This window comes from Peromyscus leucopus, chromosome 15, assembly GCF_004664715.2.
Source record: "Peromyscus leucopus breed LL Stock chromosome 15, UCI_PerLeu_2.1, whole genome shotgun sequence".
Taxonomy (NCBI): Eukaryota; Metazoa; Chordata; class Mammalia; order Rodentia; family Cricetidae; genus Peromyscus; species Peromyscus leucopus.
In genome coordinates this window covers 21,196,531-21,221,343 of record NC_051076.1, presented here as the reverse complement: position 1 = coordinate 21,221,343, position 24,813 = coordinate 21,196,531, and the positions used below count along the sequence as shown (strand labels likewise).

The following is a 24,813-nucleotide window of genomic DNA, read 5'->3' as shown; positions in this document are numbered from 1 at the left end:
TCACAGCTCTGCCATGTGCTCCCGAAGCAAACCCCACACAGGGCGGTGACTCAGATGCTTGCTGCCCTCAGAGGAGGGCTGCTTTGAAGAACAAGGAGGCCCCTGCCCACTGCTGCCCAAGCCGGTAATGCCAGCAAGGCCGTCGTTTCGTGTGCCTCTCCCCTCGCTCAGTGGTTGTATTACTAATCAGAGGATTGCTTTTGGGTTTTCAAGAAACGGGGTTTCTCTGAGTGGTCCTAGCTCCTAACTGTCCTGGAACTCGCTCCATAGAGCAGGCTGGTCTCAAACTCAGACATCTGCCCACCTCTGCTTCTCAAGCACTGGTGAGGATTGTATTTTTAATAGGTGCTCACACCTTATAACTTTATGATTGAAATTCTTCACAAAGCCAAGAATTCTGCCGCCGCGGCCCCCCCCCCCCCCCACTGCCGCTGCTGCCCCAGATTTTATGTTTGTGTATATATCAGTGTGTGGGTATGTGCACATGAGTACAGGTGTCCAACAAGACAAGAAGAGGACATCAGATCCCCTGTAGCTGGAGTTATAGACAATTTTAGCTGCCCAAGTACTAAGAATTCTGGTTCTCTGCAAGAACAGAAAGCTCGTATAACCCACGAGCTATTTCTCTGGCCCTAAAAATTATTTTAGAATGTGAATAGTTCTCTATTTGGGATGCTGAATCGTTTCCTTTTTAATTTTAATGAATTGTCAAAGAAGTGTTGTATACCTAGATTTCATGAGGTTTACCTATGACCTAAGAAGACTAAGATTTTAAAGACTTAACCAGGTTATTAGATAGCTTCAAGGACGAGTTAATTGTTTCTTTCATTTATTCCAAAGTGTGTTTCAAGCCCTTCTTGGGTGGGGAACACTTTTGAAGACTGTGAGATAAGAACTCAAACACAGAGGCTCCCCTAGGAACATGGCCTCCAGGGTCTATGAGCTTACATTTTGGTGGACAAGGAAGGAGACTGTACAACGTAGATGTTTTGCTATTGTTTGAAGAAATTAGATTTTATCCAAGACTCAGTGTAAAATTGCCATTTACAAAAAATTGTTTTAAATGTCAACATGTTTAAGTTAATACAGAAACCAATAAGCCAAAGAGAGAAAGACTCAGAACCAAAACACATTATAGAATTTACCAATGGCCCTGGGGAGTCCAAAGTGGGTAATGGGCCACTTTGACCAAGGTATCAGGCAGAAATGTTATAGGTCCTGAAGAAGGCCTTGAAACATGATTGGATTTAGATTGGAAAAGAAAAGGATAAGAAAAAGAAAGGATAACGTTCAGGCAAGAGAATTCACATCAGGACTCTGGGGTGGGGGTGGGAGTAAGGGAGATGAACCTTCCAGAAGTGTGGCGACTACTGTCCTAAGAGAACAACAGAGCCCCATCAAAGCGATTCAAGCGCTGAAAACTCCCGTCTGACCATCCTCTCAGGACATGGAGACTCACGGGCTTCTGACTGCCAAACCAGGAGCTGCACCCAGCTCCAGAGCAAGCCAGCAGCCACATGGGCTGAGCGGGCCTAGCACCCCATGTGGTCTCTATGGTGTCACGTGACTAAGACACCTCGAATGGCCTGAGCACAGACTCAACTCTTCCAAGGAAAAGGGACTTTACAAAATACAAACAGAAAATCAACAAGTACTATTAACATGCGGCTGAAAACGCCACTCTCTGACCGCTAAGGTTTGGATGTAGTCGGCCACCAAAGGGTTCATGTGTTAGAAGGTGTTGGAATTGTGAAGGAGGTCACTGGGCATTAAGAGGTTACCCCTGGGACGAAGGTAGTTCTCATGCGATTCCTTGAGTTAAGATTGCTGTTTAAAAATCCTGGCCCACTGAGAGTTTTGGCTTCCTGTCTCACTGCATGATTTCTTCCTCGGACATGTCTCCACTATGAGTCTTGCTAATGTTGGTGCCATGCTCCAACAGCCACAAATGTTAGATACACAGCCTTATTTTCTTTGTGTAATCGCCTAGCCTCAGCAACGTTATTACTGTAGTGGAAACGCAATGCACTGACCATTCTTTGAGATTTCTAAATCTTGGTGGATTAAACACTAGAGAAGATTTTAGGGCCCTGATTCTAACATTTTATTCCTGCCTCTTCTCTAAACAGACTAAATGATAACATGCCATTTATTCATTTATTACTTATTCATATATTGGTTAAATCTACCAAGTAATTGTCACTAATTCCACATTGTGCTAAGGGCATCCGACATCTGATTTGATAATACTGTTTTCTAAGGCAAGCTCATGTTGTACAGCGATCCTCCTACATCCATTTCTCAAGCACCGGCATTTAGACCACCAGGCCCAGACAACAATATTATTTTTTAACTTTTGTGTGTGATAGAAGTTAATTCTGGTTTTTTATTTATTTATTTTTATTATTATCAGCTTGATAGAGTACAAATTCTTATCCTAATAGTGAAATGTTTCATTGAGGCTTGCCCAGTGATTGAGTAAAACCAAAACTTATTATAAGCCATGGTCATCCTAGGTCCCCCCTGCTATGTAGCCTCCCTGGAGCCGTGAGTTGCAGTCTGATTGTCCTTTGCTTTATATTTGGTATCCACTTATGAGTGAGTACATACCATGTTTGTCCTTCTTAGTCTGGGTTACCTCACTCAGGATGATTTTTTCTAGTTCCATCCATTTGCCTACAAATTTCATGCTGTCATTGTTTTTCTCTGCTGAGTAGTACTCCACTGTGTATATGTACCACATTTTCTTAATCCATTTGTCGGTTGACGGGCATCTAGGTTGTTTCCAGGTTCTGGCTGTTACAAATAGTGCTGCTATGAACATAGTTGAGCATGTATCTTTGTGGTATGATTGAGCATTCCTTGGGTATATGCCCAAGAGTGGGGTCAATGCTGGTTTTAAAGTCACTTTTAAACCAAGTCTTCAGAAAGCCTGTCTCCATTAGGAAAAACTTCTCAGGTGCCTGACTTTGGAGAAAATGCCCAGGATTTCTGAAGCAATCTTGTCTACCCCTACAGCCTTTGTTCTGGGGAAAACTAAAGTATAAAGCAGGGAGAGCTGAGGAGCTGGGAGCAAATGTGGACCCTATTTTACATGGGGTGATGAGGCTAGAGGTGCAGCTTAGTGGCAGAGTGTGGACCTCAGCATGCATGAGCCCAGACCTCAGCATGCATGAGTCCTGCACTCAGTTTCTAGCACTAAATAGATGAGGTGATAGGTGGGCCTCACCAGACAACCCCAAGGAACACTAAATATTAGAACTGGATGACTGTGGCAATGTAGAAATTGTCTCGTGACATTGTCAAAGGAAAACCAAACATTACTCAAGAGAATAGATGATGGAGCTCCAAATATATAAACACACACATATACGCATACATGGAATATGAAAACAGGTATAATTATGGATGCCTTTAATACCATAGTATTATTTTTCTGAGTATATTATGCTTCCAGTTTAAAAAGTGTTTTTATGATGTCTGAGTCAGCTACCCACTACTACAACAAAATACCTGAGATAATCAACTTGTAAGAATTATATTTTGGCTCCCTGTGGTGGTTTGAAGAATGGCCTCCATAAGCTCATGTGCTTGACTGCTTAGTCCCCAGTTGGTGGAACTGTTTAGGAAGGAGCAGGAGGCGTGGTCTCCTTGGATTAGATGTGGCTTTGTTGGAGGTCTGTCACAAGGCGTGGGCGCCCACACCAGGCCCAGCCTTGGGCTCTCTCTCTGCCCACAACTTGAGGACCATGTGACTCCCAGCACCACGACAGCCTGCCTGCTGCCACGCTCCCTGCCAAGATTGGTCATGGACTCACCCTCTGACACTGCCAGCGAGTCCCCAGTTAAATGATTTCTTTTATAAGGTTCGCCTTGGTCATGGTGTCTCCTCACCACACTGGCAGCCTGACTGAGACACTCACGGTTGTAAAGGTTCTCATCGGTGACAGCTTGGCCTCGTGGCTCGGGGCCTTTGGTAGCGTGTGGTGGAAACGACAGCGCAGAGCTGTGCACTTTGAGCCTGGAGAATGGTTAAGTGGGGGAGGTGTTTGCCACTCTTGCCGAGAACCCACGGTCGGTCCACAGCACCCACCTCTAATTCCAGTTCTAAGGGATCTGCCACCCTCTTCCTGCCTCCACAGACACACATGTACACGAGGAACACACACATATACACATGTACACATATGCACATGTACACATAAATAAAAATAAATCTTAAAAAAAAAACAAAAAGAGGTTGTGCACCTTACGGTGGCTAGGGATAAGGAGAGAGATGAAAACGTGGCCACACTCTCAAGATACCCTTCACAGGCCCCCAGTGTTGGAAGACTTTAATCCATTGTTCCAAAAATGTTTATTTAAGTGGCCTAGCCAAAGCAGGACAACCCATGACAGGTTTCTTTCCCATCATGCTGATTCACAGTTTCTAAGTACTAAGCATTGGCTCATCTAGAGAAGAGGGTAATGTGTTAGAGCTGGCTTCCTTAAAGGCTGGCTTCCTCACCAGCATATCACGTGTGCAAGCAAAAACCTCAAAACGCGGTTTTGGGAGTTTGATTTTGCAAGAGCTCAGTTGCACTTAACCTACATTTTCTTTTGCTCATTAAAGCCTCCTCCCATTAAAAAAGAAAAATGCATATGGAAGAGACCCTTGCACACCCATGTTTATCACAGCCACGTTCACAGTCGCTGAGACACCCCTTCCACACGAGGGCTCAGCAGTGGGTGAATGGATGAGGGTATGTGGTATACGAACGTGGTACAGCGTTGTTCAGCCATGAGGACATGTGGAATCATACAACATACAGCAAAATGGATGGAGCTGGATGTGGAGTGGGGGTGGGAAGTGAGCTAAGCCACTTATCCAGGAGGATAAGAACCAAAGTTGGCCTGAAAAATAGAATAGAGATTGGGGAGGGTGGGCAGGTGTGAAAAAAATCAGGGAGTTAGATTTGATCAGCACGCACTGTATGCATGTATGGAAAAGGTACCTTGAACCTCATTCATATGTACAGTTAGCATATATTAACTAAAAAATTTAAAGTAGGTCTCTTGGGGGAAAAGGTACTATGCAATAAACAGGTTTCTCGGGATAGATCACCAATCACTCTGTTACCATGTACTGCTATTGAGAAATTTGACTTGAAAACCCCACTGAGAGGTAGAAGAGAGCTGGCGGGAGCCTGAGGGTGAGTTAAACTTGAGTGTAAGAGGAGAAGAGGAGGCCTCATGTTCCCCCAACCCTTTCTTCCTCCTGATGGCTTCTCTTTCCTCCTCCTTCCTCTGGAACAGTCCCTGTTGTTTCGGGTCTCTGGGTGCTCTGGGTTGTTTTGGTGTGACTCTGTCGTTAAGATGGATGCACTTGAGTCTGAGGAGTCCAGCCACAGATCCTGTGTAACTTGCACAAGTTCCTTAACATCTGAGCATATGTTTTCTTGAGAGGAAAATAGTCACAGCACTTTGCAGACCTTCCTCAAGGACCCTCTTAGTTACAGCGTGTTCCCTGGAACATATTACACAGGCTCACAAATAAACTCATATTTCTCCTTCCTCAAGCATGCCTTTAAGTCACAGAGCATGCCTATGCACATTGTGGCCTCATTGAACCCTATAGAGAGGTATTATAATCAATATACAGAGCTGAGAAATAACTTACCCGGGCCACAGGGGTCTCCATCCAAGGGTCATACAAATTGAGACACAGTTCTCTTTACGTAGAGTAGACAACCTATTCACAGTGTGAGTAGTCTACGAGGTACACAATGGTACTCTAGCAACAGCAGGCCTCTCTCCCACCTCAGTCTCCCACCACTCACTTTTCCTCTCCATTCTGGAGTTTCTCACATGAACATTTAAATGGACTGGTTTGCTTATGGCAAGCCATACTCTCCAGTACCTAATCAAGGGTAATATAAAAACTAGGCAAAAAGCAACACGATTTAAGGTGAGTATGAAAATAGAGAAAGACTCAATATCGAGACGGGAGAGCTTTAAAGGGAGCACAGTCAGGTTTGGGTGGGGCTGGAAGAAGCCTGTGGGACAAGCCACAAAAACCAGGAAGCTGTTTTCAGAATGACTTAGTTTGCTTCCCGGATGCTGTGGTACGACACTGACCAAAAGCAGCTTGGGGAGGGAGGGGAGGGGTTATTCAGCTTACAGGCTACAGTCCATCATGAAGGAAAGCCAAGGCAGGAACTCAAGACAGGAGTCTAGAGGCAGGAACTGAAGCAGAAACCATGGAGGACTCTGCTTACTGGATTGCTTCCAAAGGCTCAGACTCAGCCACTTTTCTTATACAGCCCAGGCCCATCTGCCCAGGGAGGGCCTGCCTTTTGGAGACAACCCAGAGCCAAACTGTAGCAACAGCTAATGCCTGGAAATGTGTATAAACGTGTAATATGAAATTCACTCCATAACTCTTTTCAGATTCTATCATGACGGCCATCCGACTACGTGAATTTGTAGAGCGTCGTCCAGTGGCTCCACCTAGGTAAGGCTCATTTGGATACAGAAACCACCAGGGCTGAAGAAGGCAAGCACCCAGGAGAATAGAATTACCCACCCTGCTGCCCAACCACTGGGGGGCAACTGCTGCCAGAGGGGTCTAGGGAAATGTCCTTGACTTTAGAGAAAATTGTGTTTGTTTTTTTAAGACTTAAAAAAAAGTGTGTGCGCATGTGAGTGAGTGTATGAGTGTGTGTGAGTGTATGAGTGTGTGTGTGTGTGTGTGTGTGTGTGTGTGTGTGTGTGTGTGTGTGTGGTGTTACATGCTTGCAAGTGCCCTTGGAGGCCAGAAGAGGACATTAGGTTCTGGAGTTGGAGTTACAGGTGGTTGTAAGCTGCCTGATATGGATATTGGAAACTGAATCAGGGTCCCTCTGGAAGAGCATCAAGGGGTCTTAACCACAGAACCAACCTCCAGCCCCTAGGTTAGACAAAGTTGTAAGAAAAGAAATGACTTCTTTGCAGAATCCAAGCAACCAGGAAACTCCAAATACCCAAGATAAAGAGATGGGTGTTGTTTTTCTCTTGGGAAGGGCTCTATCGGGAAGAATGGGCAACTCAAGCCCAAACTTAGAACCAGAACCATTTGTTCTCCTTGGGGTAAATCAAACCACCCCACCCCTCTGCAGTATGGGAGCTGACTGTACAGAGAGAGACCAAGGGGGACTTTCATTCATTCTCCAAGGCATCTGTCACAGGACAGTAATAAACCCTGTAGGCATGCTTCACTGCTGACTTTATCTTGCCGGGAGATGGCAGCTACCATCTGTAAGTCCTAAGCCCTCTTTCCCATCACCCCATGCTGCGGGATCTGCAAAAATTTAGTAACTGAAAAGCTTGGGGCTGCAAGCCTCACACCCTGGGGCCCACCCAGCCTCTCTCTCTCTCTCTCTCTCTCTCTCTCTCTCTCTCTCTCTCTCTCTCTCTCTCTCTTTCTCTCTCAGCTTTTTTAAAATTATTTTTTAGTTATTATAGAAAATAATGAGTTTTATTATGACATCTTAACAAATATAAATTACTGCACCCAATTACCTCCCTCTGCTTCTCTTCTCCCAACTCTCACTGGTCCCTTGCTACATGTAAATAACCCCCTCACAGGCTGCATGTCATGTATATTAGTCCACTTCTGTGTTTGTATCACACACGTAATATTTAAGTCTAGATTCTGTATAAGAGAGGAAATATGGCTGGGAGGTGGTGGCACACGCCTTTAATCCCAGCACTCAGGAGGCAGAGGCAGGCAGATCTCTGTGAGTTTGAGGCCAGCCTGGTCTATAGAGTGAGTTCCAGGAAAGATTCCAAAGCTACACAGAGGACCCTGTCTGGGGAGGGGATATGAAATAGTTTATTTTTCCCCATTACACCCCCTCACCACCCCTTTAGACCTCTTTTTCTCATCTCATAGTTGGGGCCTGGTGGATTTGAGCAGGCCTTGTTTCTACTTTCCTGTTCAGTTATCTTAGCAGTGTTTGGCTAACGAGAAAAGCCCCTTTGTTCTCAGAAGTCACTGCAGGAGGCGTGAGTGGAAGGGTGTAGACGTAACCAACCGCCTTATTAAATAAGAAACACAGAACCAATGCAAAGAAGAAAGCCAAGAGATCAGAGCTAAGAGCCTTACCCTGCAGCTAGCCTCTTCAGCCAAGAGACCTCTCCGAAAGAGACCTACTTCCTGTGTGTTTGTCTTTACATACTCTTTCTGTTCTGCCTTCTCATTGGTTGTAAACCCAAACATGTGACTGCCTTGTCACTGCCTGTAAGTACAGCCCTCCAGGTCTTAAAGGCGTGTGTCTCCAATGCTGGCTGTATCTCTAAACACACAAAGACTTACCTAGCTCTTCTACCAAGTGCTGGGATTTTAAGTGTATGCCACCACTGCCCTGCTTTCCTATGGCTTGCTAATAGCTCTGACGCCCAGGCAACTTTATTTATTAACATACAAATAAAATCACATTTCAGTACAAATAAAATACCACAATAGAAGGGTGCTTCCTTCCTGGATATCTTGAGAATCCCCTGGTCATGGAGCAGGTGAGATGCTCATGGCTCAGGGGACAAAGGCTCTTGCCACCAGATCTGAACACCTGAGTTCAGTCTCCAGGACCTACGTGGTAGAGAGACCAGCTCCTGGAGGTTGTCCTCTGACCTCCACAGGTGTGGCACACGTGTGTCCACACACATACACAAACCCATGAGTAGATAAATACGTGTTTAAAAAAAGAAAGAAGTTTCTGCCCAAGAAGGCACAGACCCTTCTGAGTCCTCTGAACTCCACCCCAGGTGAAAGGAGGATGGAGAGAAACCGGAATCGGGCTCTGCATTCTCATCCCTTCCTCCCTCAAGTCCTTGGTCCTCCTGTGTATGGGTGAGATCACCTTGTCTACTGGGGGCTCATCTCCTAGGAAAAAATGGACACAAATTTTTGTTGTCCGCTGCTTGCTCTGGGGAGCTGTGGGGAGCCACACCCATCCATCACTTGTGTCCTGAGCCAGGCCCTGGGGAGCTCCAGGGTTTGAGCAGGACAGTGTGTAGAGAGCACCCTGGGGCCTCTGGCTGTCAGTATTCAGCTCGCTCTTGCTTCTCATCAGAAGCACGTGAAGGGAATCCCTGCCCTTGGACTGGATGTGGTGCCTCACCCCCCACCCACTGCAGTGTGCCCTATGCGGTGGCTCTCTGCCCACCTTAGACCCTGCCGATAAGTCTGATTCCCCAGTGAGTCCTGTCAACTCTGCTGCCAGGACAGTTCTCCTGGCAGAAAGCTTGGCCCTGTGGCGTGGTGGCACAGAACACCGCAAAAGCAGTGCGTTAGCTGCTTCTCTCGTCGCTACGACAAGATAACTGACGAATGCTGCTTAGGAAAGGGTTTATCTGGGCTCGTGTTAAGGGTACAGCGCACCGTCACGGCAGGGAAGACATGGCAGGAGGTACCTGGTCACGTGGTGGCTGATGTCATGAAGCAGAAAAGGGTGGATGCTGGCACTCCATCTGCTTTCTCCTTCTTATTCAGGCTAGATCCCAGCCCTCGGGCTGGCAGGTGCCTCCCACATTCAAGATGGACCTTCCCATCTCATTTTAACCTCTCTGGAGACACTCTCGCAGAACGCACCAACAGTGTGTCTTCTAGACTCCCATCAAGTTAACAGTCAAGATTAATCTTAATTAGCTGCATGGCTAATGTCACCCAGGAAGCAGACAAGAAGTGGAGGATCGAGGGTCCCAACATCCCCTGTGTAGGTGGAAGTTTCTCTCCTGCCTGCCTGTTCCCAAATACCCAGCAGCCACTTCCCAAATAATTGACTCAGAGGCTTAATATTACTTATAAATGCTCAGCCAGTAGCTCAGGCTTATTACTAACTAACTCTTACACTTAAATTAATCCATAATTCTTATCTATGTTTAGCCACGTGGCTTGGTACCTTTTCTCAAAATGACATTTTCATCTTGCTTCCCCTGTGTCTTGGGTGGTGACTCCTGACTCTGCCCTTCCTCTTCCCAGAATTCTTCTAGTCTGGTCACCCCGCTTATACTTCTTGCCTGGCTACTGACCAATCATTTTATTAAACCTATTCGAGTGACAGATCTTTACAGTGGACAAGAGCATTATCCCACAGCACTCCTGCAAGGTTGCATCCCCAGCGACCAATCTTCCTTCTCGTAGGTGCCACCTCTTAAATGCTCCATTATCTCTTTAGCACCATGGCCTGTAGCTCATGGGCCTTTAGAGGCTATTCCAATGCAGGCTGTGTCCCCAGCTCACTGTCTCAGGGGGTCCAAATCACCTGTGCCTTTCCCTGATCATCTCTATCAATGTTCAATCTCATCCTCCAACAATCTGTTCTCTAGCTTGAGCTTCATAAAGTGCAAGCTAGCTCTCAGCCCTCCTTGAACTAAACCCCTCAGCCCACTACCCCTGGAATCAAATCCAAATTCATTGCTGTGTCCTGCAAAGCCCTTGCAGTCCCAGCTCTTCACCTCCTCCTAGCTAGAGTCCTTGGTCTTTCTTCAGTTCCTTCGGGAGGCCATGCTTCTTCTGTATCCCAGGCCTTTGGGCAGATTCTTCCTTCTCCCTGGACGACTATTTCCCCCATCTCCTCATCCTCTCAGATGGCATGTCTCAGCTCCCTTCCAACTCGTTAGACAGCCACTTCTTGAGTCCCTTGGCCAGCAGAAGACTTCTCCTTCTGCCTGTCTCCATACCCATGTTCCCTACTTCACACCGCTTCAATTCCCATATCACAACTTCCAGTTTTGTTTTTTTACTTATGATTTATTTTCTTTTTTCTTTTCTTTTTTTTTAAGATTTATTTATTTATTATGTATACAGTGTTCTGTTTGCATGTATCCCTGCAGGCCAGAAGAGGGAGCCAGATCTCATTACAGATGGTTGTGAGCCACCATATGGGTGCTGGGAATTGAACTCAGGACCTCTGGAAGAACAGCCAGTGTTCTTAACCTCTGAGCCATCTCTCCAGCCCCATGATTTATTTTCTACCCATCTCATCACTAGTATTGTAAGTGAACAGATCTTACTGCACGCCAGCATTGGTCTTGGTATATATTATTTTAGTTAACCTTCATAACAATTGTGAGTTCCAGATAAGGAAACTGAGGCATGATATGGATAAGTGACTGTCCCAAGATCCCATAGGTTGCAACTAGTAGAGATAGAACTTGAGCCCATTGGTCTGGCCTCACTATGGTTTGCTCTGTTTGGGTTAGTCCTCACTCTAGCATGGAACTTTCTTGCCCATCTCTGAAAATCACTTCCATAACCTCTGCCTGACAGTAGTGATTATGCACAGCAGACCTTCTATGCACTGTTGTGTGGTAGGAAGTTTTTCTGTGTCCCGCCGGTCAGGACAAATCTCTCACCCACAGTCCTGTAGTCTTTTATAAAATAATCACACAGAGGCTTAATATTAATTATAAACTGTATGGCCAGTAGCTCAGGCTTATTACTGACTAGCTCTTACATTTAAGTTAACCCATAATTCTTATTTATGTTTAGCCACGTGGCTTGGTACCTTTTCTCAGTTCTGCCTTCACATCTTGCTTCCTCTGTGTCTGGCTGGTGACTCCTGACTCTGCTTTTCCTCTTCCTTTAGTCTGCTCGTCCCACCTATACATCCTGCCTGGCTACTGGCCAAGCAATGTTTTATTAAACCAGTGTACAACAGCATTATCCCACAGCACTGCTGTTGAGTAAACCAGAATGAATGAGCGAAAGCATTTATTGGTGGTTTGGCTCTGGTCACTGACAGAACTTGGGTCTGCCTTCTGCTGTTTGCAGACACATTCATCCAGCTTATCCCTGCATGCCCAGCCCCGAGGGCTAGACTAGTGAAACTGACTGGCAAACCAGTGTGGGCACCTAATAAAAGTTAGTAATTAAGGCTCAGGTGTAATCTTAGTGACCACATAAGAGTCTCATAAGAAGAATTCAATTAGAGACAAGTGCTAGCCAGTGTCATCTCCAGGTCAGACTGGATGCCTGGTGTTCACTGAATAGGGTTGGATGCTCTGTTGGTTTGTGGAGCCCAAGATATTCCTGAAAAGATCCCCCCGCCAATAGAGGAAAATCAATGTGGTATGGGAGATCAAAAACTCAGGGTTCATGTCAGGTTTAATTGCCCTTTTAAAACCTAAGTAGTGAGGTTAGAGAGATGGCTCAGGGGCTAAGAATACTTGCTGCTCTTCCAGAGGACCAGGCTTTAGTTCCCATATATCAGCCTTGCAATCATCTGTAACTCCAGTTCCAGGGAATCTGACACCCTCTTCTTGTATCTGTCGGGAGTGTACACACATGGTGTACAGACATATTTGCAGACAAAAGGCTCTCATACACATAAAATAACATCAACAAACATCAGTTGGAGGTGCCATTCAGTGGTAGAACATGTGCTTGACATGAACAAGGCGCCAGATTCAGTCCCCAGCACCAAAATAAATAAATAAACAAAAAACACAAATAAATAAATATTATGGTGGTTTGAATGAGAATGGCCCCCCAAACCTCAGATGTTTGAATGATTCATCTCCAGTTAGTGGAACTATCTGAGAAGGATTGGGAGGTGTGACCTTATTGGAGGAAATATGTCACATGGGCTTTGGGGTTTCAAAAGCCCATACCAGGCTCAGTCTCTCTCTCTCTCTCTCTCTCTCTCTCTCTCTCTCTCTCTCTCTCTCTCTCTCTCTCACTGCCTGTGTTTCTGGATCAGAATGTAAAGCTCTCAGCTACTACCCCAGTGCCAAGTCTTTCTAGTTCCCATCATGATGATCATGGACTAACCCTCTAAAACTGTGAGCAAGCCTCAAGTAAATGCTTTCTTTCACAAGAGTTGCCTTGGTGATGGTGTCTGTAAGACAGAAGTTGGTACCAAGAGTGGAGTATTGCTGTGATCATGTTGTTGTTTGAAGAAATATGGATGACTTTAGGGCTTTGGACTAGAAAACCAGTTGAGAGCTTTAAGGAGTGCTTAAAGGACAATCCAAGTAGGATCACGGAAGACAATAGTGCTGAGGATGACTTTGACTATGGAGTCCTGGCTCAAGAGCTTTCAAAGGGGAAGAATATTAGTAAGAGGCCTACAGACCATTCTTGTGATATTTTTGGGCAAAGAACTTGGGCTAAATTGAAGAGTTTTGGATTGATGGTGTTGGCAGAGAAGATTTCAAGACAGCCTAGTGCTGACTGTGTCTTGTGGTTATTAATGATCACTCTTTTTTTTTTAAAAGATTTATTTATTATGTATACAGATCAGAGGGTGCCAGATCTCATTACAGATGGCTGTGAGCCACCATGTATGTGGGTACTGGGAACTGAACTCAGGACCTCTGGCAGAGCAGTCGGTGCTCTTAACCTCTGAGCCATCTCTCCAGCCCTAACGATCACTCTTCTGCAGATCTACAATCAGAAAAAAGAAGCCAGCGGGTCAAAGAGAAATACAAAATGTATAGTCTGCGGAGAAAAGGAGCACCAGGAAGTGTAATGTCAGAGCCAAGGAGATGAAACGTTTAAAGACAGGCCTAATTCAAAATCAATAAAGGGGGTGGTGTCCTCAGGGCAAGACTCCACCTAACTGAGCTTCTAATTTGTGAAAATGAATTAAAGAAAAGCTTAATCAGCAAATGAAACCATCAACAAAGCTTGTGCAAATATAATTCAAGGAGAGGGACCAGGTTCCAGCCCCAGAAAGCAGAAGAATTTGGCAGCTTTGGCTACATGATTCTAGATTTGGAGTCAAGAAGGATACAAGAAAGGGGTTATGGAGTCTTCCTCCTTGGTTAAGAAAAGCCACCTAGGCCAGGTGTGTATCAGGGGAATCTCTGTGTGGCAGCCCGGAGAAGCCATTACTTGAAGCTGTGAAGGGAAAGCCTGGGTTACATTGAAGACCCCAAGATGTTGTCCATGCCAGAGTGGTGGGATTACCTGCCAAGAAGAGCTGCACACAGGAAGGGTGGTCAGCCCAAGAGAGAGAAACATGTTGCAGTCCACAAAGCTAGAGATAGGTGGGATATACGAAGAGTCATCTAATCCCTTGGACATCAAACACAGATACAGAACTTGGAGTTTGCCCTGCTGGTATTCAGTCTTGCTTTGATCCAGTATTTCCTCACTATGCCCCCCTTTCCTCTCTTTTGAGATGGTAATGTGTATTCTATGCCATTGTAATTGGAATTATATGATCTGCTTTTGATTTTATAGGAAATTACAGTTAAGAGATTGCCTTGAGTCTCAGAAGAGACATGGACTTTGAAACAGTGTGGAGACTATGAAAGACTGGGAACTTTTGAAGTTGGGCTAAATGCATTTTTGCTTTATTATATTGCCACAGCCCTATCGAGGCCAGGGAGTAGAATGTGGTAATTTGAATAAAAATGACCCCCATAGGCTGGGCAGTGGTGGTATGTGCCTTTAATCCCAGCACTTGGGAGGCAGAGGCAGGCAGATCTCTGAGTTTGAGGCCAGCCTGGTCTACAGAGGGAGTTCCAGGACAGCCAGAGCTACACAGAGAAACCCTTCTTGAAAAACAAACAAACAAACAAACAAACAAACAAACAAAGGCCCCCATAGGCTTTGAATGCTTGATCCTCAGAGGGACTGTTTGTGGGGACTAGGAGGTGTGGCCTTGTTGGAGGAAGTGTGTCATTGGGAGTGGACTTTGAGGTTTCAAAAGCTCACACCAGGCCCAGTTTCTGCCTCCTGCCTGTGGATCAGGGTGCAAAGCTCTCAGCTACTGCTCTAGCATCATGCCTGTCTGCTTCCCACCTTATATAATGAGCATGGTCTAAGTCTTTAAAACAGTAAGCAAGTCCCACAACTAAACACTTTCTTTTATACGAGTTGCCTTGGTCATGGTGTCTGGTCACAGCAGCAGAACAGTGACTGAGACAGATATCAGCTGTAGCATCTCTGAAACATCCAGACACCACTTCAGGGTCAGCTCATTCTACCTAGAAAGACAGAAACATCTCACAAAGAAGGGACCTTTCAGTCTCCAGCTACAAATGTCTCATTACTCTTGTTCCATCATTGACGAAAATAGTAGCTATTATTCTCATTTTACTGATGAGCTAATGGAACCTGCCCCCGACTGGCGTCATTCCTTGAGGAAATACCGTAGGGCCAGTACATCCTGCGAGGTGAGAGGATGCTCTGGTCATCTCCCAGCCCTGTCTTTAATCACATCTTCTATATTAGCTCACATCCTGAGCTAAGATACTTAGCCCCAAGCCTCACTTCTCGAACATGTTACGGCACTCACCACTGTTGTTAGCATGTTGTCTAGATATGGCTTTTCCTTACCAGGAGATGAACTTTGGGTGAGCGTACCATACCTACCATCAGCATCAGCCTGAACACTGCAGACACATCAGAGCTTCCAAACAGTTCTTTTGGTTGAACCAAAACCAGCTTACCCTGTCCCTTTGGTACATTAGGTCTGCCAGCTGACTGCCTAGAAGTGGGAGAATCACCTGGTCCAAACAGAAAGAGTACCGAACTCCTCTGGAAAACAAACATCATGCATAGACTGTAGATGCTCTGAGTAAGATATGGAATTCAGGGACTGGGTTTGCTTCGTGGCTCTGGTATTCACTCGCTGTGTGGTATTCAGAATGTCCACTTAGCTTCTCTGAGCCTCTTTCTACTGTTATGAAACAGTTATAGAAGCAAAGAGTTCACATTCCCCTTGATAGGTGCCTGAGCATTAAAGAGGATCATGTTTGTAAGTTTGGAGGCCCAGCACAGGCCACTCAGATGGGCACAAGATGGTATTCCCTGGGGCAATAGACAGAAAACGCTCCCGATCTCCCCCATGCATATTGAATGTTGTCTGTGGCTGAGTCTACATCCTGCTCTGGTTACAGTCACCCTCCCAGGGGACAGATCGACTCTTGTGTAGATTAAACCGGCTCTTTCAGGCAGCCAAGCTGTCAGGGACACACAAATAATGCACAGTGGAACCAGACACACAGCTGGCGCACCCACGCCACCTTAGGAGAGCTTTCCATGACGGATTCAGAAATCAGTCACCTGTAAGCAGAAGCCTGGCCCGGCGCATGGGCATTCCCATTCATTTATCCTTTCCCTCAAGCTGAACCTCCAGGAGAGGAGCTGAGTACTTACTGCAAAACCTCTGGCCAAGCCAGGTACATTTCTCCTTAAGCTAACTTAAACAAACAAACAACAACAACAAACAGAAACCTCCCTACTTTAATGGCTGAATTAGAAGCTTTCTCGTGTTCCAGGTTAAAGTCACATATGAGAACTTGGAAAGCTTTCCAGAGTCAGAGGGGGCTGGGCATGATGGAGCACACACCTATAATCCAAGCATTCGAGAGGCAGAGGCAGGAGGATCATGAGTTTGGGGTCAGCATGGGCAATGCAGAGAGACCTTATTTCAAAATAAAAATAAAAGGGGGGGGGGCTGTGACTCAGAGATAGAACACCTGTTTAGCATGCGTAAAGACCTGGGAGAAAGAGGGATGGGGGGGCAGGAAATGAAAAAGGAGGAGAGAGAAGTTAGAAGCAAAATCTCCTGCCCTGCCTAAAACACTCATTTCCTCCTCTCTCCCTCCACTTCCGCCCAACCAGCCAGTGGTCTCTTCCAAGGAACTGCAGCGGGTCACCCTGCTGGAGGCCAGTGGAGATGGCTCTGTTCTCAAAGCACCGACTAGAGCAGGGTGAACTTCTTCTTGGACCGATGACACCAGAGAGGATCAAACAGCCTGCTGTAGACTGCAGGGCAACCAACCCTAAGAACCACGTCCTGGATGCCTGTGACTCCTCACAACTTGTGGCTTGGCTCTAGGGGACTCCTACACCAGTGCTCAGAACTGGAGGCTTGTCTAAGTGGCACCTCCACCTCCACTCACTCAGCAACGTCATTTGTTCCCTATTTCCACGCCAACTTCTCTCTCCTCTTAGGACTTAATCCCCCGCTGTAACTCAGAGCTCGGTCCTCTTATCCTAGCCTCTAGACAGGCCGAGACAACCTGTGGTTATTCAGAAATTAGAGCTCTCTGAGGTCTGTTTGCACAGACAGAACCTGCCCTGCCCGGCACTTGCGGTGATTCACACTAGGCAGCCAGGCCTACCCCGACCCCCGCAATCAGTCAGATCTTGAATGGTCCCCAAAGGCCAGTATTTGAAGGGCTGGTCTCCTGCCAATGGTGCCATGGAGGGCTGGAGGAGCCGTTAGAAGATTGCACGTCTGCCAGGATGTGCTGTGTGACCAAAGCAACAGGACCAATTAATTAGTCACGGACTGTAACCACGAGGCAATTAACCTTTCTTGTTTTTAAGCCGATGTATCGGATATGTGCTGCCGTAACAAAAAGCGAGCCCATCCACACATACTCCACTCTGAGCTCCGCTATGATTTAGTCTTGGTTTACGTGATTTCCCTCCTCCAGAAACTTCCTTCTTTTGGCCTATGCAAACCCTGGACACCTGACTCTCTGTAGGTCTCATCAGCTCCTCCTCCAATTCCTGTCACTTGGTTTCTTTTATACGTTAATCTTACAGCTTTGGTGTAAGGGTTTTTGGACTCACTCTCCATCCTATTCTTCTGCCTCAATGTTACCAATGACCTAAAGTCCTCCCCCAAGCCCCGTCTCCTCAAGGTTCCACCAGTCCCCGGTAGTACCACCCTGGGGGCCAAGGCTTCAACACCACAGCAGTCCAGTTATACAAACACATCTCATGCTCGCATCCCAGACGTACGTTTTCCCAGTCCCTGTGGTGGTGGCTCACGTTACGCTTCAAAACAAGAACAAGATGGTGGGTGGCATATACTGGTAATCTCAGCACTGAGGAGCTGAAGCAGGAGGATGGTGGTAAGTTCAGGGCCAGCCAAGGCTATAGAGACCTGTCCTTCCTCACAACCCAGCTCTCGGAGGTGAGGCTAGAATTTCCCTACCAGACTTACTACTACCACATGCCTTGACATCACAGTCCTATATAATCAACTATTACAGTTAAAAAAAAAAAAAACTTCCTATGGAATATTATAAACATTTCAAAGGTTAAGTAATAAGGAATCCTTTTTTTTTTTTTTTTTAACTCCCATGTTTCAGCAATTACCAACATCTGTTTCATTGACTTCCAGGACTGTATTTATTTTATGTGTATGTTCCTGAGCATATATGGATATACCACATGTATACAGGTACCCTCAGGGGTCAGAAAGGGGCCTCAGATCCCCTGGGACTGGAGTTGTGAGCTGTCAGATGTGAGTGCTGGGCACTGATCTGGGTCCTTTGCAAGAGCAGACAGTGCTCTTAACTACTTTTTTTTTTTTTTTTTTTTTTTTTGACAGGGTTTCTCTGTGTATCTTTGCGCCTTCCCTGGAACTCACTCTGTAGACCAGGCTGGCCTCGAACTCACAGAGATCCGCCTGCCTCTGCCTCTCGAGTGCTGGGATTAAAGGCGTGCGCCACCACTGCCCGGCTTAACTACTCTTAACTGTCTTCCAACCTTCTCATTGACTTTACATACTGTCTCCTCCCTCCCCAATTCTTCCCTCCCTTCCTCCCTCTTCCCTCCCTCTGTCCCATCTCCCTTCCCCCACCCTCTCTCTCCCCCCTACTATTCTGACCTAATACATGACATGCTAAATATTTCTTTATGAGTCCTGGAAATAAATGACATTCTATTATAGGTTTTAGAGGTTATTGGGGGAAGGGAGACCAGCCAATACCACAGACCCAGGTCGGATGAAAAGACTCTTGTTATGAATAACAACAAAAATGATTGGAACATCTGGCTGGTTTCAGTTGCTTGGGGCAGGGCACAAAGTCCATATAAATTTTCTACTACACACCAGCTGGACCACTTCCATAAGGAAATGACTTGTAATGACTGATTGCTTCTCGCCTGCTTCCTCCAGCATATTTATCAGTCACCAAGGAAAGGACATCAGAGGTTATTACCCCGGGCAACTGGCAAGACTCCATTTTGACCACAGCTCGAAAAGGGCTCCAAGGTGAGGCGTGCCACTAAATCTTAATTTCTAAGGACGTCATTGAAGCTAAAATGGTAATAGGGTATAGTGGACTGCATAACCTTTTTAAAAATATATGTATTTTTAAAATTTTGTATGTGTGTGCCTATGGGTATGTGCTCCTGAGTGCAAGTGTCCATGGAGGTCAGACGTGAGCTGCCCCGCCCATGTGGATGCTGGGAACTAAATTTGGGTTATCTCTAAGGGTTAACCCACCTCTCCAATCCCTAGCTATACAATCTTAACAATAACAATAATAGTAATGTTAACCACAAGTGTTACCCCATGGCTAGAAGAAGAGTGGGAGGAAATATGCCAAACTATTAAAAATGTTGGGACTTCTTGATTTGGGTTGCCTAGGCGGACTGTGGGTGCTGAAATCGAACCCAAAGCCCCGAGTATGTGAAGAATGAGCTCCACCAGGGAGCTACCTCTCTCCCACTGATGATATCTGGCTTTGTTTTCATTTTCACAAGTAGTAATACTACTAGTACTTTGTATTCTTTTACTAGTTTCTCTAGCTTACAGATTTTTCTCAAAGGAGAAGACATTCCTTCCAAAATTGTCAATAAATAGAGAATTTTCACTAAGTCATCTATGGAATTTAAGAAACATTATGAGTTTAGAATTCCAAATTGGCCAAATAACTCAAAATTACTGGGATTCGGTTTCATTCTGAGTAAAAATATGTTTGGTTTACATGGTTCCTTCCTTTCTATGTGTGGCTTTCACAAAAAGAACAGCAAAGAATAACAGCCATAAACACGTCAATCTTATTTCCTGGTCCAGACAGGCTAGAAACTACAAGAGGTAAAAGTGTCAATTTCAGAAACTTATAAAATATTTGATTTGGGGTCATTTTCATATTCTCTGAGTATCTCGCTCCCAATATAAAAGAATAGATGTAAAATTCTAAGGCATATTAAGCACTCAGCATGATTATCGTCATCTGAGTTCATCATCTGCTATCTATCTCGATTTTTCTTAGCTAACTTTCAACTAGCCAACCTCCAATTATCCTCCTGCAGGGTGGGAGTTGGCAGGCCACCTGTATTTAGAGCGGTGTATAGTCTATATTTCAGTTGCGAAACTGGAAGCTGCTCTGAGGTCATCCTGATCCAGTTCAAAATACAGATGAATGATACATCTTTAGTTCTTAAATTTATTCATCGTGGGCCTGCCTGCGCATGCCACAGTGCACGTGCGGAAGTCAGGGAATAATTTTCAGAACTCGGTTTTTCTCTTTTCACCAAGTGGGACCCCAGGATAAAACTCAGGTCACCAGCCTTTACCCAATGAGCCATCTCGATGGCCCAAGTAATGTGTCTCAACTAAGGTCACACAATTACGGTAAACGTTAGGTTTAAGTTTTGATCCATAGTTTCTGAGTTCCAGTTCAGGGCTCTTAGTACTAAATCAAGTATTTGCTTAGAGAAACTTCTGTTTTTGAAATCGGGGGGAGAAGCTCTAATTATGTTACCTAGGCTGGTCTCAAATTGAAGCTGAGCTCACATGACTTTCCACCACAGCCTGGAGAGTCACTGTAAACTATAGGTGTGGACCACTCTGCATGATTTAACCAACTTTCCTTAGAGCTAAGTCCTCTACTAGAACACCGGGAAGAGAGGAAATGACAGCCAATACCCAGCTCCACTCTACCCCTACCATCATATCCCAGAGGGCCTGTGGTGGTATTGTGTTCCCCAAAATATTGTGCACCCTAATAAACTTATCTGGGGTCAGAGACAGAACAGCCACAATATTAAACATAGAGGATAGGCAGTGGTAGCACACGCCTTTAATCCAAGCATTCCAGAGGCAGAAATACATGTGTTCAAGGATACAACCAAGCATGGTGACTCACGCCTTTAATCCCAGGGAGTGGTGGTAGAAAGCAGAAAGGTATATAAGGCGTGAGGACCAGAAACCAGCAGCATTTGGCCTGGTTAAGCATTTGGCTGGTTAAGCTTTCAGGCTTCTAGCAGCAGTTCAGCTGAGACCCATTCTGGATGAGGACTGAGAGACCTCCAGTCTGAGGAAACAAGACGAGCTGAGGATCCGGCGAGGTGAGATAGCTGTGGCTTGTCCTGGTTCTCTGATCTTCCAGTGTTTACCCCAATACCTGGCTTCAAGTTTGTTCTTTATTAATAAGAACTTTTAAGATTCATGCAACAAGGGCCAAATCCCAGTCTGCCTACCAAAGCGTGGCTCTGCTAACAGTCCGTTGGCTCTGATTGGCTCAGGCTTCCTCCAGATTAGCCTTCAGAGGCAATGTCCATTCATGTATAAGCATCCAGTCAAGTAGAAAGGACTAGGGATATAGCCCTGTGGTAGTGCATGCCTAGCATGTTCGAGGCCCTGGGTTTGATACTTAGCACTGCAAAAAAGCTAAAATAAAGTAAAATGAATGCAGAAAAGAACATAGTTGTTAGGATCAGACGTGTGTGTGTTTTGTGTGTGTGTGTGTGTATTCTAGTACCTTGTTGGAGAGAATTTTTTTAAAAACAGTGAATACATCCAATCTCATTCCAAGGTGGGGAAAAAAATCCTGAAGCAAAGAGGCGCATCTGAGTTTACATGTCACCTTTGTGGGAGGGGCATGTCTACCACCTCCAGTGCTTCCCTTCTTTTTTCAACATTACGGTGTTCCCATTCTTTCCATCAGCACAAAAGTCCCTTGATAAGCATTCTTAGTCTTTGTTGACATCTACAATTGCTAGACTTGCTGAGACAAAACACATGTATGTTTTCAAGTTCTCGGGTACATGCCATCTAGTGTCCTAGTCATGCCGCCATGCCAGTGAATGAACACCACCAGGAGTGACGAAGGTGTTGGCCACTACATCTTGATTTCTTGGTTTACGTTCATCATTTGAGGATGGTTGAGGAGAGGCATGGGAAGGTTATAACAGTTCTATAGAACACCGAGAGGCATGGGGGGGGGCACTAGGGTCCTAGATTGCAACTCATGAGAAAATGGACCAGTTCTCCAAAGGTGCTCAGCAAGCTACTTTTGTTTCCACATAGACCCCTCATAGACTTGGCAATTCCACCTAAGAGCCAAACTCCGTATCAACCTCAACTGGACCAGCAAACACTCATTCGATACATTTGTTTTAGAAGATTGTCAAGGCCTACAGCCACATGGTATAACCAAACGACTTACCTGAGAGACTACTCCCTGCCGTTTTACGACACTGGTAAGTGCTGTCAGCTCTCAGGGATGTCAAGATGGGCATATTCTGGGGGCTTACTGCCTCAAGGGGCATGGCGGGGACCAGTGAAACTGGCGGCAGAAATGGATGTGCAAATGGGGGGAGGGTGCAGAAAGAAGGTAGAGGGGAACCCGGGCCTTCTTTTCTTTCTAGCTCCCTGCATCTTTCTAGTTGAAGCTGATTCTCTGAGCACTAGAAACAAAATCTTGAATGTAGCCCGGGGTTCTGCTAGGGAACCTTCCTTTTCATCTAGTTTAAATGCCTGTAGCAATTGATCATTTACCCCATGGTTCAGAAGTGCTAGGCTCCCCTAGTAGCACATCTGTATGCTGTGACCTATGTGAGGATCCTGAGGTAGACAGAATGATCCTGGGTATTCACACGACTTAAACAGTACCCACATCGCCGTAGTTATGGGTGCTTTCGATTTTGGCTCCTTGAGTGAATTGGTGAGACTTTCTAAATCAAGGATCTCCCAAATTTCGGGGATGTCTCACACTGTGGCAGGCACATATGTAGTCCTTCGGCATCCCTCTGCGGTGAGTGCTGGTGTTTTAAAGAGAAAGCCAAGTTTCCAAGACCTCTCATGAACCAAGCCTAAATCACACAGCCAGGAGAAAAGAGGTAGAATTCACACCCAGACCATATTGCTCTCAGCATGACTGAGCTGGAGACTATACTGTGTGTCACAGCCAAGTGTCACCGGTACTACTAATTGCATAGTTTTCCTTGAAGTGTTCCTTTCTTTTTATTGAAAAACAGAGAACCGGTGATATAAGACTGTAACTCCAGCTACTCTGGAGGCTGAAGCTTGAGGACTGAAAGGTCAAAGTCAACCTGGGTTACAAAACAAATTTAAGCATGGCAGGCTGGAAAGGATTTCCTCTCGGTCTCATCTCCAGAGAAACAGCTGCAGTCTGGAGGGATGCCAGAGCCAGTAGGGCAGCGATGCCCAGGCTGAAACCCAGGTCCTCAGGAGAGCAGACACCAGGACATCAAAACAGCCACCAAATGAGTTTTTCTTACATTTTTATAAAAACCTGATAGCATACCTAGTCATTGGAGAGCAAAGAAAGAACTTTTGATTCAGTCCCCCTTTCTGTATCTTACTTTAACAGTTTTTAGTTGCATTCTCCACCCCCACCCCCACCCCCACCCCCGGAGCTAAGGACTGAACCCAGGGCCTTGCGCTTGCTAGGCACGCGCTCTACCACTGAGCTAAATCCCCAACCCCTAGTTGCATTCTTATCTGTTACATGTGTGCTCACACACATGGGCATGCAGAGGGCACAGAACAACCGGTGGGAGTCGGGTCCTCTCCTCCTGCTATCTGGAGGCAGAGGATTGAACCCCATTTGTCAGACTTGGCCATAAGTGCCTTCCCCACTGACCATCTCCCTGGCACCCATTTTTCCATTATGACTCTTTAAATGTCTTAAATTACTTTTTTATTGTATACAGTTGCGAAAAGAAAAAAAAAAGGCAGTGTGTTAAATTTTCAGAGTAAGTAGTCCACAAAACAAATCACTAATTTGTTTTAAATTCCAGGTTTGGATCATAAAGTTGGCACGATTTTATCAAATCCCAGACCACTCAATTCACTACCGGAAGTCTACTGCTGTGATGAGAGAAGCAGCTTTGCAAGGAGCACTTTTTAAAACTAACACAAGCATGGTATTCCAAGACAACAACTGTGAGCATTTCTTAGTGAGTAAATTCACGGTAACAGCACTACCTTTCAGTGTGTAGACACACGGTTCGAATCCCAGACAAATTCTGCGTTGCAAATTCTCCTCGGGGGAGATGGGTCAGGACGTCAAGGTCCAACCTTGAGAACGTTTGTCATCTTAGAAGGGGCTAACGGTGCAGTTCAGCGCTTGCCTGCACCACCACATGAAAGGGAAATAAAAAATGTGTTAATGTCATAATTTGTCATAAGCTTTTAGCATCTTGTTGCTGATGCTGACAAGCCTCTGACCATCTTACCTTCTCAGTAAGAGCTCAGGCATGGGATCAGAGATTATACAGTATCTGTATGTGCTTATAATTATGCCATTATTACACAGACACACAGAGAAGGAGGGAGAGGAAGGAAGGGAGGGAGGGGAAGAGCCAAAGAAGGAGAAAGAGATACAGAGGGAGGAGGAGAGAGAGAACCAGAGGGAACTAGCCAAGGAAGATGTCCAGGAGACAACTGTGGGTCTGAAGTGGGACTCGGGACCAGTGAAGAGGGGAAATTATGAAAATCTGTTTCCAGGATTAGCATCTCTCTCAACAAGAAGCCTTGATAACTAGGCATCAGCTCCTCAGGAAAAGGGTTAAAGGTCCCAAAGAAAGAACCCCAAAGAAAGGAATCCTGCATTCTGGGTGCTGGGAAACATACCCCAATACCCAACACATCAGTTGGCTTCTTATTTCCCCAGAGTAAAGCCTCTCTACTAATCAATTTCCTCCAAGCACACGGAGTTCCATACAGTTTCAGGTGCCCTACTTAATCTCTATCTAACAGGGTCAATTAGGCATCACCAGGGGATTTGAAAACTGACCCAAGACAAAGGCCAAAATAAAACAGACTCCAGCCGGGCGGT

General features: G+C 45.6%; 1 protein-coding gene across 1 annotated transcript; it reads left to right on the top strand.

The window, feature by feature from the left end:
- C15H1orf100 (chromosome 15 C1orf100 homolog) lies at positions 1–24,150 on the top strand. The gene is made up of 5 exons (XM_028865603.2): positions 1–124; positions 6,430–6,493; positions 18,897–18,992; positions 22,038–22,210; positions 23,774–24,150. Exons 2-5 carry the CDS (start codon positions 6,438–6,440, stop codon positions 23,881–23,883), a joined length of 435 nt encoding a protein of 144 aa, XP_028721436.1. The 5' UTR covers positions 1–124; positions 6,430–6,437; the 3' UTR covers positions 23,884–24,150.
- Positions 24,151–24,813: the final 663 nt, after the last annotated feature.